This window comes from Symphodus melops (genome assembly GCF_947650265.1).
Source record: "Symphodus melops genome assembly, chromosome: 1".
In the NCBI taxonomy this organism is placed as follows: domain Eukaryota; kingdom Metazoa; phylum Chordata; class Actinopteri; order Labriformes; family Labridae; genus Symphodus; species Symphodus melops.
In genome coordinates this window covers 5,368,492-5,387,453 of record NC_136691.1, presented here as the reverse complement: position 1 = coordinate 5,387,453, position 18,962 = coordinate 5,368,492, and the positions used below count along the sequence as shown (strand labels likewise).

Below are 18,962 nucleotides of genomic sequence, written 5' to 3'. Positions count from 1 at the left end.
TTGGTGCCAGTAGCTGCTGATGTGGCCTCCATCCAAGAGCCTCAAACAGAGATGAGGAGTGGCCTTGAGTGGTCTGGAAAGCTCAATTAGTCACTTCAAACAACACGCACACACACACACACACACACACACACACACACTCACACATTTAAACGTGTCGCCCTTTACCTCTGACTCTAGTGACATATCATGAGGCAGTTTATCAGACTTCACTCTGCCCTTTCCAGGGCACCAAATGGCTTTTCAAACATAGACTGTATAAAACATGCATGTAGCTGCAGTGACGTCAATTACAGGTTTCTGAAGCCCAATGATGGCAGTCACCATATAAGAAATGCTTGCTTTTTAATACATGATTTAGATACAGGGCATAGAGGTGGAGTTAAGGAGGGCTGAGTAAATATCTTTGTGGCAGAAACACACCCATCTAGCTTGTCCTGTTCGTCGTTTTGTTAGCATATATTCTAAAGAATGAAAACGTCAGTTAAAGGTCTGTAACAGATTCAGGTGAAGTGAAGCCTAGCCTCCTGACAAACAGCTACAGTGTGCCAACCTTTCATTCAAATCAGCCATGCCCTCAAATATGCCTAATTATGCAAAACCCTTGGCCTTATATGAAAATGGATACAGTTATTCTCCCCTGCACTTTTTTTTTGCTAATAAGACAATAGATATAGTGTCCAAAAACATTTTTGTTTTTGCACCAAGCTGTAATATTTTAATTGCTGCTGTATAAATTGGTCTTTTAATATAGGCTCTAATAGGGAGTCCATGTTTTTTGAAGATAGCCTCTAGTGGACACTCGAGGAACTGTAGCTTTTTACCCTTTTGCATTGGCTTCATTTTCAATACAAGAGGTTGTTGCTTTCTTTCAACACGTTTCAAGTACAGATTAGCACTCCATCTCCTCTAAACGACTGGTGAAACTGTTCAAAGTATTTTCCCTTTTAAGATAAACTTGAAGTCATTTGAAGTGAACCCATTCTTGAACTGCTGCTAGAATCAGCAGCCACCTGGAGGATGAACATTTTCTGATCAAATCCTTCCCATCAGCAGTAAGTGCTGCTTTAGGCTCAGCTTATATTCACCTGCATGTACTTACACAGCAAAATCACATATAGCACTTCATGCTGAAGACACTCACTTACATTATACTGTATATACATATCAAGAAAATCTGAATGTGGGAATATTAGCCTATGCTCTTATTTTGCAGATCAAGTCATTTTGTTGTTGACATTTGGGTTCTGTCCACACCAGTACAGCTTGTCCTCGCCTCTCCTTCTCCTCCTCCACTGACAGAGCAGAAGCATGCGAAACGTCTTCTGGAAGGTCTTGTTGCAGAGAGCGTAGCACATTGGGTTGATGGTGCTGTTGACGTAACACAGCCAGTAGCCCAGGTGCCACAGGGATGTGGGGATGCACTCGGTGCAGAAGGTGGAGATGAGCACCATGATGTTGTACGGCGTCCACGTAAGGATGAAGGCCAGGAGGATGGCGCTGAGCGTCTGGGCCGCCTTCTTCTCCTTTATCAGCACGTTCCTCTTCCTCTTGGTGATCTGGTTCTTCAGGACAGGGTCCATGGGTTTGGAGGTGGTGGAAGAGGCAGGGGAGGTGTTTTTTGGCGGCTGCTCTTCTACAGGTGGGCAGGGTGAGGGAGTTGCGATTACAGGTTTGCCATTTTTACCTTTGGAGCCAGGTTTGAACTTGTAAGAAATGTGCTTTTTACTGTTCTTCTTTTGAGGAGTGGAGAAATACTGATCCTCCGTGTAATCCGCCACCTGCCCGTTCTTATTACTCTGTCCCATAGCTTGCTCTTCGAAAGATCCCTGTGGAGTTTCTAGGGACACATGCCGCTCCTCCTCTTCAGATGAGGTGTAGCTGTTAAAGGAGGTGATCTGATCTGCTTTCACCCAGCCTTCATCTGACCTCGTCGTGGTTTTAGTGACGTTACTTTGATTAGAGGAGGACCAGGAGGCCTGACTCCGCTCCTTCCTCTCTCTGTTGAAATGAAAGCATGAATGGATGATTGTTTTCTGCGGTTTTGTCCCCTCTGGAACATTTTCAGGCGCCAGCCCTTGCAGCTCTGCCAGATCTTTGGTCCGTTTCTGCGTCTCCTTGTAGATGCGACAGTAAAGTATTGTCATGACAGAGACAGGGATGTAGAAAGCAGCGATGGCGGTCCCAAATGTGATCACAGGCTCTGTTAGAAACTGGATCTGGCATTGGTCAGGGGGAACCTTCCTCTCTCCTACAAAGTACTGCCAGCACAGAATGGGAGGCGCCCAGAGGATGAAAGACACCAGCCAGGCCAGGCCGATCATGATGGCGGCTCTCTTTGGAGTCCTCTTAGCTCGATAAGTTAGCGGCCTTGTGATGGAGAAGTACCTGTCAAAGCTAATGACCAGTAGGTTCATAACAGAAGCATTGCTGGCTACATAATCCACCGCTAGCCAGAGGTCACATGCAATGTTTCCCAAGGACCAGTAACCCATCAGGATATATGTTGTGTACAGGTTCATGGACAACACTCCTATGATGAGGTCAGCGAAAGCCAAGCTCAGCAGGTAGTAGTTGTTGACAGTCTTAAGCTGGCTGTTGACTTTGAAGGACAGCAACACCAGCACGTTTCCAACAACGGTTATCAAGCTGACAATGGCCGACACTGTGGCAATGGCTATAGCCTCCCACAGGCTGTGGGGAGCAGCCTGGACATGGGTTGTGTTGGCAAAAGTGCTGTTTGGAAGATCCACATCCATGATGCTAAATTATGTGTTCTTCAGATGACAGGTCAGAGAAAGGTGCCCGCCTGAAGCTCCATCAAGATGTGTGCTGAAAACGAAAAAGACAAACAAGAAGAACATAATAAATATGTTATTAAAGGTAACCCCTGAAAAATCTTGGTTTCAAGTGGTCAAACAACAATGCAAGCAACAATACTTTGTAATAGTTAAGCAACAGTATGCATTTAGATATATTTTGAGATGTTGAATACAATGCATGCAGGTTCAGGTTTATGATACAACACAGACAATACATAAATTCAAGGTACACGGGTAAAAGTGCTGAGGTGCATCAAGTGTGCAGGTTCTAATCGTACAATAATAAAACAGGTTGATCTGTAAATGCTAAAGAGCCGAGAACACGCTATCACTTGATGCACTTTATGCTGCTTTCTGACAACCAATGACCAGCTTTTTGTGATAGGATTAACCTGTTTGTACACAATCATATCCCTTGAATTATCTTTATGATTTATGTATTTGATAATTTTTTAAAAGGGGGAAATTACTTAAATCTATACTCGAATTTAAGTAATTACACCCCAAAATAACAAACTTCTACTATGGGAGCAAGTGGAAATAGCTTTCAACCCTTTCGTTCAAAGTGTTGTACGAAAACCCTTACGTGTTACGTTTCCCTTTTACATTACAAATTCACATTACAGTTACTAATTCAATTTAACTGCATGTATAGATCTCGACCAAAACAAACAGTAGATGTACTGCATTAAGAAAATGTATGAACAATTTAAAAAAAAAGGAAAAAATTAAAATATAAGAAATTAAATATTTGTTTTAAATTGCGTAAATTAAGTATCATTTGATCATCAAGTATCATCATTTGACTTTTGCAGATTAGTTTGTCAATAATTATTTCGGGAAAATTTAAACTCGGAACCATCCAACGCTGCTTTGCCATCGGTTTGGTTCGATGTAACACTCATTTCAAACTCTGTGGTGTCACAGTCTAAACTGTCCGGCCTCAGTTGACAGCAATGGAGGACAGAGCGAGCAGAGGCAGGGGAGGCAGCTGGAGAAGAGGAGGCGGTCGGGGTGGAAACGACAGCGACAGTCACGGCGGTGAACACCGAGGCAGAGGGAGAGGAGGTCACCACCGGGGCCGCGGGAAAAGAGACCACTACCGCGGCCGTGGACACCGGGGGGGCGGCCATGCAGCGGAGCCCCATCACCGGGTGAGAGAGAGAGAGAGAGAGAGGGGTCCCAGCACTGCACTGCACAAAACTCCCTTGAAAAAAGTGGTGATTTTTGTATCTGCTTCTTCAGTGAAAATGCCCTTATAACTGTCACAATTAGGGATGTAACGATTCACTCAACTCACGATACTGAGTTCACAATACGATTCTCTCACGATTTATTTTAATCTGGAGGTGATTGGATCTTCTCATGATGCTGTTGATTAAATGCTGCGTCTTGTTGTCTGTGCTATTTGTTCAGTTCTCTGTCTTGTACTTTCACTCAGTTTTTGTCTTTCATTTTCTGTCTCGGGAGGTATAAATGCTTCCACTGCCATGATAACACCTGTTTATTACAACCATCCTCCAGCTGCTGACACTTCACCACATTTACTGCCATTCATTTTTTTTTAGAGAACCGATTCGAACCTTGACACCTTGGAATCGATTTTTAACTGCCTCACGATTCATCTTTACATCCGATTAAAATAAATGTACTCGGCCATCATTGTTTGTATATTCATCACCCTCCTTGGACCAAAATAACATATTAAAGGCTAGTTTGAACTTCAGTTTATTGTGATTAGGTTCTACTTTCTAAATGCAAACTTAGCCAGAAGGTCGTGCTATGACATCAGTACGTTTGCCTGCTTCATCCCCCCCCCCCATACAATCAATTTGCTTCATGAAACACAGCATCAGTAGCATCATTTTATGATTGCAGTAAATTAAAGAAGTGGAGTAAACATGATCACTTCCATGATACGAAACTTACATAATGGACAGGATGTAACATTGTCAATAGATGAAGTGTTTTTTTCATTAAACAAAATGACATCACAAACACTTGAAATGCATCCAAAGCTCTTAACCATTGTCATGCTCTGATCAGGGCATTGTGTACATATGGCATTAGAGAGTTCAGCTTCCATTCTGCTGGGATGTTCTGTCACTTGGTGCCCCTGCCATGGTAACTACAGAATGAGACGGGAAACAATAGGGGCTCCGTGATTGCAATCATACAAATCTCCGTCGACACACAGGGGCCTTGTTGATTGCAATCATATAAAAAGAAATCTCCTTTGGTGCATCCATAGCGACCGTGGGATTGTCGATAATTGTCTTGCGTGTTCAACTTGACAGGGGATCCAAAAAAAATAAAAATAAAAACTGAGCTAATGAAGCACTCTTTGTCCTTATGACACATCTCATGATGCACATATCCATGACTACTTTATCCAAGGGGTTGTGCAGCTATTTGAGAGAGGAAGAAACAATCCGTGACTCAGACAAATTTAATGAGTTTGGTTATACAGTGAGGTTTGCCATTTACTTTGACTCTTGTGTTTGGCTTAGTTACCGATCCTGAATCACAGCTATGTGTTAATGACCATGTTCCAAAACGTGCTCTGAATACATTGTGTAACACACTATCTGTGGAATAACGTCTGGAATAAATGAAGTGTAGAGGGTTGATTTCCCTCAGGGATTAATAAAGTTTTTAAAAAATAAAAGAATAATGGGTTAAGAATAATGGTCTATTTGTTATGTCTATAAAACATGTATTCCAAGTCTTAAAGTTTTGTATTAACTTAGTACATTTAAACTACAAAGAAGAAACAGCAAATCAAGCTGAAGGATTTAATCTCATTCTAAACGTTTGTGCTTGAACAGTAGATCAAACATTAGTTCTTTGTCTCAGCTCCATCCTGTTTCTGCATTCAAATCAAATCCCGCCCTTCTCAGTTAGGATGTGCTTGTCAGATGGATGTCAGGCATTTTCTTTAATAATACTTCTATGAATTACATTTCATCTTAACCTGGTTGGTTAGCGATGATGATGGTGAGAGTAAAAACTCGTCTCCTTTTTTTTCCTCCGTCAGGATAAAGATGAGGGGGCCGACTTTCAGGAGGAAGCAGACAACGTGGAGGTTTTCTCCAGGAGAAAACTGGAGTCAAACTGGGACCGATATGCTGAGTCAGAGAAGCAGGAGCCTGAAGACGACACGCCCACTCAGAGGGGAACGGACTACCACGTCCTGCTTGAGTCAGCAGGTAAGAGCTGGCCAATCAAACCTTTGGGAAGTTTGAATTCACCGACCACACCCAAAGTTCACATTCATCCATGAGCAGGAGAAACAAATCCGGGGTAGGAGCGTCCAAAAACATTTTAATAATCCGAAAGCGCCAAGCTGATTTTGGCTTTGATTGTAAGAACTGACATATGAATCAGTGGATGGATTTTTGGCCTCCTTTGGTCTGATTTTTTTTTTTTGGATTTTGGCTCAATTTGCTTGACGAACAGATTAAGCCAATTTATCTTAGAAAAAAGTGTAGCGACAAATTTGCGTCCAGTTCCCACATTTCTGTGTGCTGCTCCAACTTTTTTGCCTACTTATACGTGGAGGCTCAGTTTTAGCAGAAATGATTAACGCAGAACTGGATTAAAGGAAGTGTATGATGCTGCACCGAGTCTAATGGTCATACTGACTCAATACCTGTTGTTTTGAAGACGTTTATTACTCTTTCTTGACACTGCTGTGATACGGCTGCGTTGTTCGTCCCGTCTTTGAATGCTAATTCCCGCCCTGGTTTTAATTAAAAAAAACTTTATTTGTCCCCAGGGGGGGAATTTAAAGTTTGGTGGTCCTTTCAATCTCTCCTTTTTTTTTTTTTGCTTCCCATATACATTTTCTATTCAGCTGTTGACTCTCTAGAAATTGTTGAACATATTTAATCCATGTATTTTCAGAGTGTGGGGATAACAGAGCATGTGAAGTGGGTTCAATGTGTGGTTCCTTTTTTTTTGTTCTTTTCCTTTCAGGTGAGTCTTTACATTTCATTTCTAAAAACGAGCTTCTCGTCATTTTCAAGAGCCACATCGTACACCTTCAGACCCTTTTTGTCCTCGCAAATCGACCAACCTCTGTTGCTTTCATGAAGAGAGTGAGTCATGCCCTCGGGGCTGCGCCGTTCGCAGCTCATCTAATAATACCAATCTGCAGCTTAAAATAGAAAGAGCATCTGCATTATTAAGTCCATTTAACTTTATGAAGCTCTACTAAATGTTAACGTCTGACCTGATGCAGACAAAGAGCCGATGAGGGAGAGATAGGGAGACGTGATGTTTTCTGCCCGTGTCTCTACTTTCACATCATCACATGCTTCACAGCAGGGTATGAAGTCACAGCTTGGACTGAGTTGTAATCAAAAGCTGCTCCGTGTGGCATCACAGCAGCAGGGTGTAGTGACCACTAGTTGGCAGCGCTGGTAAGGAACGTTAGACTGGATGTAGTCACTGTTTGATAATCCCCTCAGTGTGCATGTTACAGCTTGGGGAGTTGAAGATATGATTCTGTGGGTCTGTGTTAGAAGCTACCTGAAGTCGATCAATACTGAGTGCTTCATTAGAACATGTCGTGGCGGGATTTCCTCGAGTTTTCCTGAACTTTCTTTTTGTTAGAAATTTAAAAAAACCCCACATCCTCTCAGTAGTTTAGCTGCAGCATTCTTGTGTCTATGTGGTACTATGAACATGTCCTTATAGCATCCTGTCCTCTTGCACCTGCATGTTTCATCTCTGTGCGTACACACTGCTAACCCTGGGCTCAGTTTTTACTTTAAGCCACGAGTAGTCAGTGAGTGATTTACTGACTGCCCTCACACCCTCACTGTGTTGGGGAGACCGTCCATTTTTGTGTGGTTCAAAGTCTAAAACAATTCAATTTCTGGTTGCAGCAAATACAGGAATGACTTGTCTGACTGTAACAGAAAAAAAGGATTTGTTTTGGCCCTTTAAAGGCCTCTGCCTTTTATGAAAATGAGGGGAAAAACAAAACCGACTGAAATGTGCTGTTGTGTCGTGCTTTAACAGCCTAAAAGGTAAAATGTGCTTCAAACTATATTACAAGTCAGCTCTTTCACTGGAGTCATTATGGCAGCGATGCTTGAACATGTTGATGTAAAAATCTGGAGTCACCGAGTCGTCCCTTTCAGCCCGTCTCCTCTGCTCTCCTCGGCATGACTGAGTGGATTTCATAACATGCTGCTGCAGAGAGGAAAGCACTTCACTCTGTTGAGTTTGAAAATGTGGAAATGTTTGGTTTCATATCCTCAAGAGTTGAGTTATTTTAGCTTTTATATACAAACAGGGTTTGGTCTGAGTATTGAATAAACCATTGTGACCTCGTATTGACAAACAACAGGATTGTTATTATTTTTGAACAACATTTGGCTTCTAAAGAACTGGAAGGCATTTTACTTCAATGTTACCTTCTTCGATGATCATTTTGTTTTTCCCCATCCATTAATGGTCTGTGTTTTCTCTCAAAGTTGTATCAATGGTTAAAGTCAAAAGTGTAAGTGTTTATAGAAATTCAAAGCAGCGGTGATTAGCAACGTTTCCAGCCGACTGTTTTCATTATTGGTTAAAAGAACAGTATTAATTCCATTAACCGAAAAGTCTACAGGTCAGAAAACAGTCAAAATTAGACAGAAAATTATTTATATCAGGTAAACAAGGTAATTTTGTTTGCTAAATGTGGCTAGCGTTAGCAGTGCCGCCAGGCTTCAGTCCTCAGTGCAGGTTAGCGTCTACTTACCTGTTCTGAATGTAGTTAATCTAAACTACGGTCAGGCTGCCATTTGAACCTGCGTAGACTTCATACATCTTTAACTTGGGTTTTTTGGACAAATACGATCAACCTGCGCTGCTCCTACAAGACGCTATCTATTACCTGTGCTTGTCTACATCCAGGTAGTAGAGCCATAAGAGCAGGCCCATTAGTCAGAGCGACAGTCAGTGTGCAGCTCCAGAGCCCGACCCACTGGCTGTGAACATTTGACAGGCATTGAAGACCGACATATTAATAATTAATATAACCGACACCTTCGCCGTCTTGGCTCAGCTCACCGCTCCAATCAGTTTTATTTTCAGCTGCAACAGGAAGCAGAAGAAAAACTCCAACAACCAACCCACTGTGCGGTACGTGTCCAATACCAAGTTAGAGCCAAAGTTAGAGACCATCTGGTGAACATAATGGACTTTTGATGTAATCACCAATGAGTTCGATAACTACGGGAGCCCTGAGCAGACATACGTTGATACATTTTATTCACTCAGTCGTGTCCTGTTGTTTTCTTGAGGTCTTATTTGTTTTGTATCACCAGAGTTTCAAAAGCACAAAACAAAAAAAGAAATAAGTTGTGGGTAATGGCAGCATGGCCGCTTGCCTATCACGCCAATTGTTTTGTTTTCAGTATTTCCAGTTATACCAGTCCAGTAATGAGCTGTAGAGTCCAGACCTGTCTGCTTGTAGTACCAGGCTGTAAACATGTTTACGTCAGCTCTACAACCTGCATATTAATTTGGGCTCTAAGTGGGATTGATTGGTTTTTGGAGCGAGCCTCAAGTGGACGTTTAAGGAACAGCAGTTTTTTGCCCTTCTGCATTGTCATCGTTTCAACGACTAGAGCCAATCTTTAACAGCACAATAGACTTCCTATTGTGAGGTAATACACAAACCTAAAGATACCTGTTACATAATTATTACATTACACTAATAGACCTCACTACATATTACTCACTGGTCTGTTTTAGGCTTGGTGTTTGAGTGGAAGAAATGGGACGGTCCTTATTTTTATTTTAAAATGACTACAGCAACTGAGGTGTGAAGTTTGAAGTTTTGATTATGGTGCTTGTTTTATGATCAGTCTTTAATGAAAACTGTCCATTTTCAATTTACGTCAATAAAGTTATAAATAAAATGCCACTCAAAACGCATCTTTTCTGCTGACATCCAGGAGTTGACACTTGATGGGCGCAGGACTTTGACTCACGTGGATTTGAAGCTTTGGGGCCATATTTACCTTCATATGGGTTTTTAACCAGCGAACTGTCTAAAAAGCATTGTTGTTTATTTTTTCTTCTCTCTCTCGCACTGTTTAAGGGATCAAGAGTGCTGCAGCGACGGGTCTCTCTCCCCTCCTCTTGTAGTGTAAATGCCAGAGGTTCTCTCCTGTGAGTTGTTTGACTCTCTCTGTGTTTTGCCCACATTGTCAGATTAGTCATGCCGTGCAGCGAGAGGCAGCCGCTCTCCAGAGGATACTTAATTGTACGTGGGAGGCAAAGCTTTCCAGAGTCGTTTTTCTGGTCCAATTAAGGTAGCCATGAAATCAGGAATTCATTACGGAAACCTCCCTTCTACTCATGGTTCGAGTTTTTGTAGAATACTTATTATATCACCGTCGCTTTGTGTATCCAAGGTGTAGAAGTGCTGGATTAATCTGTGTGTTTTGTTGGCAGCGTCGGACAGGATGTACAGGTCAGCTGTTGTGTATTTTTGGATAAAATGGCCTGAAGCAGCGAGTCTTACGAGACTCAAACTCCCTGAGCAGAGAGGTCCAAAGCAGAGCTTTACCTGCCCCGGTGTTGGAGGCGTTAGACATGAGAGAGAGATTAAGAGCTGATTTCACAACATTTGAATCAAATAAGTATAAGTAAGTAATCATTTTGCTACAGTGCATTGAAGCAGTATGTAAGTGACAACAACAGTGTTTTTTATGATGAAAGGCTCCCGTAGAATGACGACGTATCAGGAGCCCTGTGATTAGAGCTGAGCCCATATGAACAACCTAAAACCAAACAGTATAAATATATACCTGAGTGGGCGGGGATGGTTTTGTTTCTGACAGTAAAGGGCACAAAGAATAAAAGTTGTGTTAAAGTCAAACAAGGTAACTTCTAAAGCTCTGGAACTTTTTGATTCTCTTAGTGATCCATCAGCTCCCCCTGTGTATCTCACTATTAACTGATCAACGGTTCGATGTCAGACGTTGTAAAAGACGCCGATCACAAAATCCCAGAGCCGTTTCTTCGTCCTCCTAACAGTTTAAAACACCCGAACAAGAAGGAATACTTTCTATTTAAGATCATTAGAAAATGATCGACTTCTTTCCCTTTGAAAAATGATTCGATTACTGTCAGAATATTTGGCTGTTAGCTTCTTGTCATTGACTTATAATTACATAAATAGAAAGCACCAATCTGAAGAAATCATTCAAAGCTCAAACAACAGTTCTAATACACGAACCTATGAAGCAAATCTTTAATCATTATGAGTGTGTGTGTGTGTGTGTGTGTGTGTGTGTGTGTGTGTGTGTGTGTGTGTGTGTGTGTGTGTGTGTGTGTGTGTGTGTGTGTGTGTGTGTGTGTGTGTGTGTGTGTGTGTGTGTGTGTGTGTGTGTGTGTGTGTGTGTGTGTGTGTGTGTGTGTGCGCGCGGCCAATGTATGGAGGCTGTAAGTCCTGCCAAGTGGGCGGCCTGGGTTCAAATCTGACCTGTAGCTAATTTCCTGCACACCATACCCCACTCTCTGTCCCTTACTTCCACTAACTCCCCCCCCCCCCCCAAATTGTTGTTGTTGTTGTTGTTGTTGGTAAAACACGGCATCACTAGATGGCGCTGTAGCCCTAGACTGGCTGTAGCTCCAGCGCTCCTCGTCCTGCTGCCTGGATGTAGACAAGCTCAGAGACCAACAGCTCACAGACGCTGTGCATGCAGCAGGTTTTAGAACAGAAAGGTTCAACTGTATGTAGGCTGTGCCAGGTTAAACTATATTAACCCTCAAGGAGAAGCCATGTCTGGTAATGCTAATGTTGCTAACGTTAGCCACACCTAGCAAAACAAATTATATCGTTTTATCTGTTGACCATTTTTAGACAAACTGGGCTTGATTGTTTGAGTATTTTTTCACCTGTAGACAAGTACGGCGAGTTGAATCTAGATTTTCATATAACTTTCTTATAAAGATAATTGGTCGCTATAGGAACGTCCACACTTTTAAACACTTAAACTTTTGTTGTCCTGGTAGAGAAACCTCTGTGCTCATATACAAAAATCTGAAATATCCTCGACATACTTTATCCAAAGACCACTCGATTCAGATAAGCAAAAAGAAAAAGAAAAAAAGAAAAGGCGTAAAACAACCTTTGAAGTGGAGGGATCCGTCTGTAACGAACGCAACTCTCCGAAAAATGTGATCATGAGTCTTCCTGCTGATGAGAGTCCAAACACACCTGTCAGCACCGCGGTTGATGAAGAGCTCTGAACAAACATCACACATGATTTTTCTTTTTCTTTTTCAGCTACAAAAATGTGGTATTTAGTGGAAAATAAAATGATAATTCAGTCTGATGATAACCTCTAAGTTCCTTTTGACTGGCAAGATGGACTGTTGCTTCACAGCGTCAGTGCCAGCAGGAACAGATGGAGAGAGAGGCCGAGATTTTCTGGCTCAACAGACGGACAGGAATAACTTTAAGCAAAGCTGTTATTCATCTGAAAGCACGATTTCATGTTCAAACGCAAATGTTTGTTAAATAAATTACTAACAAAATGAGACTGTAATATAATCAGAATTAAAGGAGTTTGAGGCAGTAGTTCATAATTGAAACATTTTAATTTCTGACCATATCAAATGGAAGAGTTGGAAACTCTGAGAAGTTGTTAGTGTAGCTTTTACAGACTTAATTTCGCTGATAAAGATCATGTTTTATGGTTGAAAGCCTTCAAATAATTACTTATTGAAGTTTGAAGTGAGATTTTATTGTCAGCATTAACAACATGATCCCAAATCTGTAACTGAAGTGAAATTGGATGAAATCTGTTAATCAGCTTTAATCAAAGTTATGTCAATACATGATGGAAATGTGTTTGGTATTTATTTTAATAGGACTGTTAATATCGTAAGAAATTAGGGAAAGGCCCAGTTTAATTATGAGAGTCATTTGTTCTCACGAATATCAATACTTAAGGATAACTCGAGTTTGAAAACGATACGATCAGTGTCGTTTTCATGATCAGTCCAAAAGTAACTCCAGATATTGTGTGATTTGTAACCAAACGCTGCCATTGGCAACAGAGAGAAAGCACAATAACCCCAGTATCAGGCTCCTAGGACTTCTTTTTATGTCTGTTTTTATTAGTTTAATATCCATCCATCCAGAGAGTTTGACTTCAATGACGATGTCATCATTATCATCATCATCGTGATTTGAGCATTTACAATACATCCCAAAATTCTAGTTGTATTGTCTATGTGAAAATAGGCGTGAATTATAACTTATATAAACACATTGTTATCACAGTATTAAACACTAATTATTGCATATATTTCTCATGTGTTTCAGGCCTGCTTGTTGGGTTTTGATATTGTAGTTAACACGTGACTGATAGAGGCTCTTCAGGCTGATACTGATGTCGATATTGGGGAGTGTAAAACATCTGATACAGATCTTTCGGCTGTAGAAATAGATAATATAGATAAACCCATTTATTGGTTGATCTCTTTACTGCAGTTATCGAACACTGGGTAAGATGTATAAGGAAGACGAGATGGTGACTCAACTGGAGAATAACTGCACCACTTGTCCTCTGAAGTAGAAATGCCTGCAAATCTATTCTCATATCTAATGAAGTAGTTTTTGGAGATACGGTGGTGGACTCTCCTTCACCAAAGCTCCGTTTAAAGCTCCACCGTGCTCGCTCTGATTTGAACATTGAGCCTCGTTATATAAAAGGGGCTTTTTGATTTGACGTCAAGGCCATTTACATTTCTCTTGATTCGTGGTCTCCTGGATGAATGTTGTGTACCACTCGTCCAAACATCCCAGGTGTTTTTAGCATTCAGGTGTTTGAATGTCTGTGATTAAACTTTTTCTTTCTTTCTTCTTTTTTTTTGTGTGATAAGACGTCAGCGTGTCGGGAGGCGAGGACGCTGCGAAACACTTTCATGACTCAGGTGGCTTTTTCAAGGACGAAACCTTTTAGAAAAGTCCAACTATTCCATGACCGATGCTTTAAAAAAAAAAAAAAAAATGCTTTTGTGCGTTAAGGTTTTTATCCCCTTGAGAATATCAGAATTCATGAAGCGGAGAGGATCGGAGCTGAATAGCGTCAGTATTGATTGAATAGAAACACAAGTTGCCGTGAAGCCTCGAGGAAGGAATCGCTGCCGTCTCTTTTGTGACCTGGAGGTGATTTTATTTTGTCAGTGTTGCATTGTTGGGGGTTGATTGTGCTGTTGCCATGGGTAATGCTGCGCACACGTCTCTTTCACTTTGTGTGTGTGTGTGTGTGTGTGTCTGTCCATGTGTCTGTATGACTTGGGGGAATTTCTGGACAGTTATTTACATCCTACCGCGGTCATCTATCTGTACACATTAACGCAGAGATCAATCTTTGGCCCCCGCAGCCGCAGTTTAGCCGGGTCGTTAATGGGCACCCATCAAGCCTCAATCATAATGAGACAAAAGGAAATTGCATTAGAGCCTCGCTGATCCTGCTAACGAGATTGACAAACACAAGGACGTTCTCCTAACCGAGATGAATAGTCCCAATCACGCCATTCATTTCTATGTTCCGGTGTCGTTATGGATACTTGATTAGCCGCGTGGACTGGAGGACAGTGGCGTCAAAGCAGAGGAATGAAGTCCGTCCTAAGATGTCCGGATGGCAGAAATAGGAAACAAAGAATTACAGGTGATCAGTTTGTTTGCCTATTTGTTGATTATGATAAAGAGGTAGGAGGAGGATAGTGTGACGCTAAAACCAGTCACAGGTGGATCAGACTCTTGTCACCTAGATCATCCCACGGAGCAGTCTGTACCCACTTTGCCATAGTTTGAGTGTCTCTTCATTTAAAGAGGACATATTATCTCCCTTTTTCACCTTTTCAATCAGTCCCCCTGTGCTGTAAATGAAACATAAAACAAACATAAATCAAGCAGCAGAGGAGGTTTGTGACCCTGTAGAAACCAGCTCTCTTTAAATGCTCTGTTTTGGTGTGTGTGTCTCTTTAAATGTAATGAGACCCCCCCTGAGTTTTCCCCGTAGACATCACTCCTCTGTAGAGAAAATAAAAATGGCGGACCTACAGAAAAGTTTTACTCGAGGCTGGAGGTGGAGTCCATGGGTGGAGAAACGAGGGGAGGGGATTTTCTAAACAGAATCCAACTTGTGATGTCACAAACTGAGAACATTTGAAACGGAGCATTTTTCTCTGTGTGGTCGACTTGAGCAGAGCACAAACAAAGGACTGGATGGATTTATTTCAAATTGTGTAGGTTGATAGACACTCATGCTACCTACATATATGTTGAAAAACACTCCAGAAGTGATTTTATAATAATATAGATTTTTCATAATATGTTCCCCTTTAACACAAGACAGGTACTCAGATTCAGATTCACTTGTCAATTATTCATTTCGTCAGATATTTAAACACATTCAGAGCAAATGAAATGTTTTAGCTGATCATATCTCAGAAACCTCAAAAATGTAACTTGCAGTCATGTAGAAAAACCCATCAGATCCTTCCACGTTATTCAAATCTGTAAATGTTGAACATCATCTTTAAAGTGGAAGACTTCAAACAGCCACACAAAGAGCCACAAATTGTGCAGCGACGATGGAATCTGTTTGGTCTTTGTCATTTTAGAAAAAGAGTGGAGGATGCCCCTCATTGTCTCCGAGAGCTGACGCTGAGATCTTCTAATTGCGTCCAAGTTATCGTCCAAATCCAATTATATGCAGTTGATTACAGAGCGGGTATAATTGTTCACTTCATTTGCTCGTTCAATCAAATGAAAATTAATCTGCGACCATTGATAATCGATTAATAAGTCAAGCAGATATTCTGCAGAGACGCCGAGCGAGCATTGGCTCTAACGCAAACAGCCTCTGAAACACGATGAGGCTTCACTGCACAGACTCACATGTGAAGGTTCTCAACATATTCTTTTGGATGTCATATGTTTTAAAAGGCTTCCATCTCTGATGATGACATGATCACAGGATCAAACTAAAAAAAAAAAAAACTTCAGTCATAACAGAACTGTATTTTGTACTGAAATGTGGACACACAATGTCGACGGTGTACAGGAGTTCACCTGCACTTCTTTGGTTATTAAAAACAGCTAACAACACCGTATTTGGTGCCTCGGACTTTTTTGTTGTTGTTGCGAATCAGTAAAATCTGATTTGTTCTGGAAGCTGAGTTAAAACTTCAAAGTAAAATATTCTGGTATTCTAACAACCCTTATATACAAACATGATACGTTTCTACGTTACTGTGGGTCAGACTGATGTACAAACTACATCAGATAGTGTCAGTGCAGTTTCAGATAGAGACTCTTTAAGTGTGTTAAACACTGGTTGATTCATCCAAGAAGACTGACTCAATATTCTGTTCTTTAACTTCACTTTCCGTCTGCTCACGTACAAAGATCACAGTGGTACAAAGAGTCACACGGCGGGCCGTCCCCATGGTTTCTAATGATACCTTAAATCAAATCATTTCACTATGTATACCTCCCACTTTGTCCTTCATTAAAATCCACACAAACACGCACAGCAACACACGCACACACACACGCGCAGCCTCATTGAAGTAAATTAAAGATTCAAGCTCAAATGAATCTCATGTGTGTGTGAGAGAAGTGACTCTTTTAAATTTTACGTCGCACCACTCGAGCTGCGAGAGCGAGTTATAAAAGCTCTCCTGACAGCTGATGAACCCCAGCACTTGTTCCACGATTCATTAGTATGTTAACTCAGGCTTTATAACTACTCCAGTAATAAAAAAATTCAAAGTGTTTTGGACTTCATGATGTGATTTAACTGAACAGTCACTCGGGTGAGTTGACAGCTGCTCCTGCGAGCTGTTTAATTTCCTGCCATAACAGCCACATCAAACAGAATACATACTCACCGTGCACGGGCTCGTACAAAAAAACACAATCCTGCTGCTGCTGCTGCGGCACACGGGCGTGCGTCCAGCTCCTCCGACACGCTGATTTTCCTTTACTCCGTCTTCAGCCTGGCACAGTTCTGTCACTTTCTCCTCTCTGTTTCACCTCTCACTGCTTCACACTCTCCCCCTGCTCCTTATCGCCCGGCGCTCCTCTCTCCAACGAGGTGAAAAACACTCTTGTCAAATACAGGTAGGTCATCACAGCGTCTCTCATCCTCACCAGTTGCTAAGTACGAGGGGATGCAAACACCCGTTTTCGGCATCGTGTTGCACTGTATAGCTCCTGAACTCGCTCTTTACTGAGATGGGGAATGCAACAGCTGTTCAGTGTCCATGTGACAGCCGCTAAGGTGCCTCGTTGGTCCTCATCAGACCTTTTTCAGAGAAGGGTGAATTACTGGAAATGGCTCCTGGTCTTCAGCGACTAAAATCGGCAAAAAAAAATCTCATCAAAGCTTCTTCTTCTTTTTTTTTTTCTGAAGATCTTCACCAGCAGCAACAAGTTGCAGTTTTACTCTTTCTGCAGAGTTAGAGCGACTCCACTGGTAAGTAAAGCGGAGTGAACCTTTCTGGGGTCCCTTAAGGCTGCACAGCTCGACTGACCTTTCGTCCTCCTACCGTGCTTCTGATCGCTGCTTCTTGGAAGAACGTTCCTCACCGACACGCCGATTCAACCACGAGCCACCGCGAAGAGAAATTCCCACATGGCCGGAAGCCTCATCCTGCATCCGAGCTCTGCACTGAGCAACATGTAAGAGGAAGAGAGGAAGAGGTGAGGAGGTGGAGGAGTAGGATGAAGCAGAGAGGGAGAGAGGGGGGGAGGAGGAGCCGAGGGAGGAGGAGGAGGAGTCGATGTGGGTGTCAGCAGTCCAAAGAGGGACGATTGTTTGCCTTTGTATCGGCAGTGCTTCGAGCTGCAAGTCTTCATCAGGGAGGGGAAACGCATTAACACAACCGCTTCCTCCGAACGTCCCACTCCACGGCGGCCTTGCTCATCCCTGGTGCGTTTGACCGTGCCCTCTTTAAAAGAAGTGTGAGGGACTGTGGAAGCAGCCAGAAATAATTGGCCGAGTTTTTTAAAAACTGCTTTCAGTTGTGCAAAGCAAACTCAGACTCCTCTATTGTATGGCTCTTGTTTGACCTTCCCTTTTCAGATAAGCTTGTTGCCGAAGAGCGAGTAAACAGAAGAGCATTTCTTTTCCTCAGTGGGTGATGTGAGGTAACTCTGAGTTGTTGAAATGTAAAATAATTTGAAAAGAAAAGAATCAAATGTTCCTTTCTGATGATGGATTTTTGTTCCTGATAACGCATTATCAGGAACGGGGATTATGAAGTGCAGGGCTGGCTGTGTGTCCAGCATGTATTTATGACGGTAGTGAATTTAAGAGGAAGCCAGAAACTATCAGGTATTATTGAGATATAATCAGAGAGATCTGATATCATGAACGAGGTAAGGCACAACTCCAAATGAATATGTCCCAGTGTGTTATCTTTGCCGTTTGGACTGTTACAAAGACGGTGTTAAGTCGAGGTCTGTTTGTCAGACAGTTTCCTGGAGCAATGACTCCAAAGCTGCAGAAGAATGCCAAACCCTCACTTGACCTCCACGTACGTAACCATAACAGACGGAGCAGAAGATGTATTTATAGAGCACCTTTCATACAGATAGCAACACCGTTTGCTTCACAGGAGAAAACACTTGTATAAAAAACATCAAATAGAAACATAAAGACGAGCAGAAACATTGATTAAAGTGCACTGTGGTGCTACTGGAAGGGAATTCGCCCAAATAGAGATTATTAAAACCACAATTAGATGAAGCTAGTTAAAATACTGTAGTGAAAATAAAGCTTTTAAGACAACAAGGAGACAACCACCTGAAGATCTAAAGCTTCTTGTGGTTTAAACAGTTCTTTCGAATAATTGGCGGCAGGTCCATGAAGTGCTTTATAAACGGTGAAAAGGATTTTTATCCTCTAATCATTTTTGGTGTGGGCTGCATGCCAGTGCAGAGATTAGAGAACAGAGGTGATGTGTCTGCTTGGTTAAAAAGATGTTTCTGTATAAGCTGTAGTAGTTTAGTGGATTTTTGGGGGAGTCCAGAGAAGAGGTGATCGCGATAGACCGATCTGCTTGTCACAAAAAGCATGAACTGCTTTATCTGCACCGGACTGT

General features: G+C 41.9%; 2 protein-coding genes across 2 annotated transcripts in view; one reads left to right on the top strand and one right to left on the bottom strand.

The window, feature by feature from the left end:
- Positions 1 to 328: 328 nt before the first annotated feature.
- chrm5b (cholinergic receptor, muscarinic 5b) lies at positions 329 to 17,604 on the bottom strand. The gene is made up of 2 exons (XM_079361185.1): positions 16,746 to 17,604; positions 329 to 2,832 (listed from the first exon to the last, which is right to left on the bottom strand). Exon 2 carries the CDS (start codon positions 2,757 to 2,759, stop codon positions 1,218 to 1,220), a length of 1,542 nt encoding a protein of 513 aa, XP_079217311.1. The 5' UTR covers positions 2,760 to 2,832; positions 16,746 to 17,604; the 3' UTR covers positions 329 to 1,217.
- aven (apoptosis, caspase activation inhibitor) overlaps positions 3,673 to 18,962 on the top strand; it is a 32,732-nt gene continuing 17,442 nt past the window's right edge. Inside the window, exons 1-2 of the mRNA XM_079361194.1 lie at positions 3,673 to 3,976; positions 5,860 to 6,031. Coding sequence (XP_079217320.1) covers positions 3,779 to 3,976; positions 5,860 to 6,031 — 370 coding nt within the window. The 5' untranslated portion in view covers positions 3,673 to 3,778. The remainder of the gene's footprint in view (positions 3,977 to 5,859; positions 6,032 to 18,962) is intronic.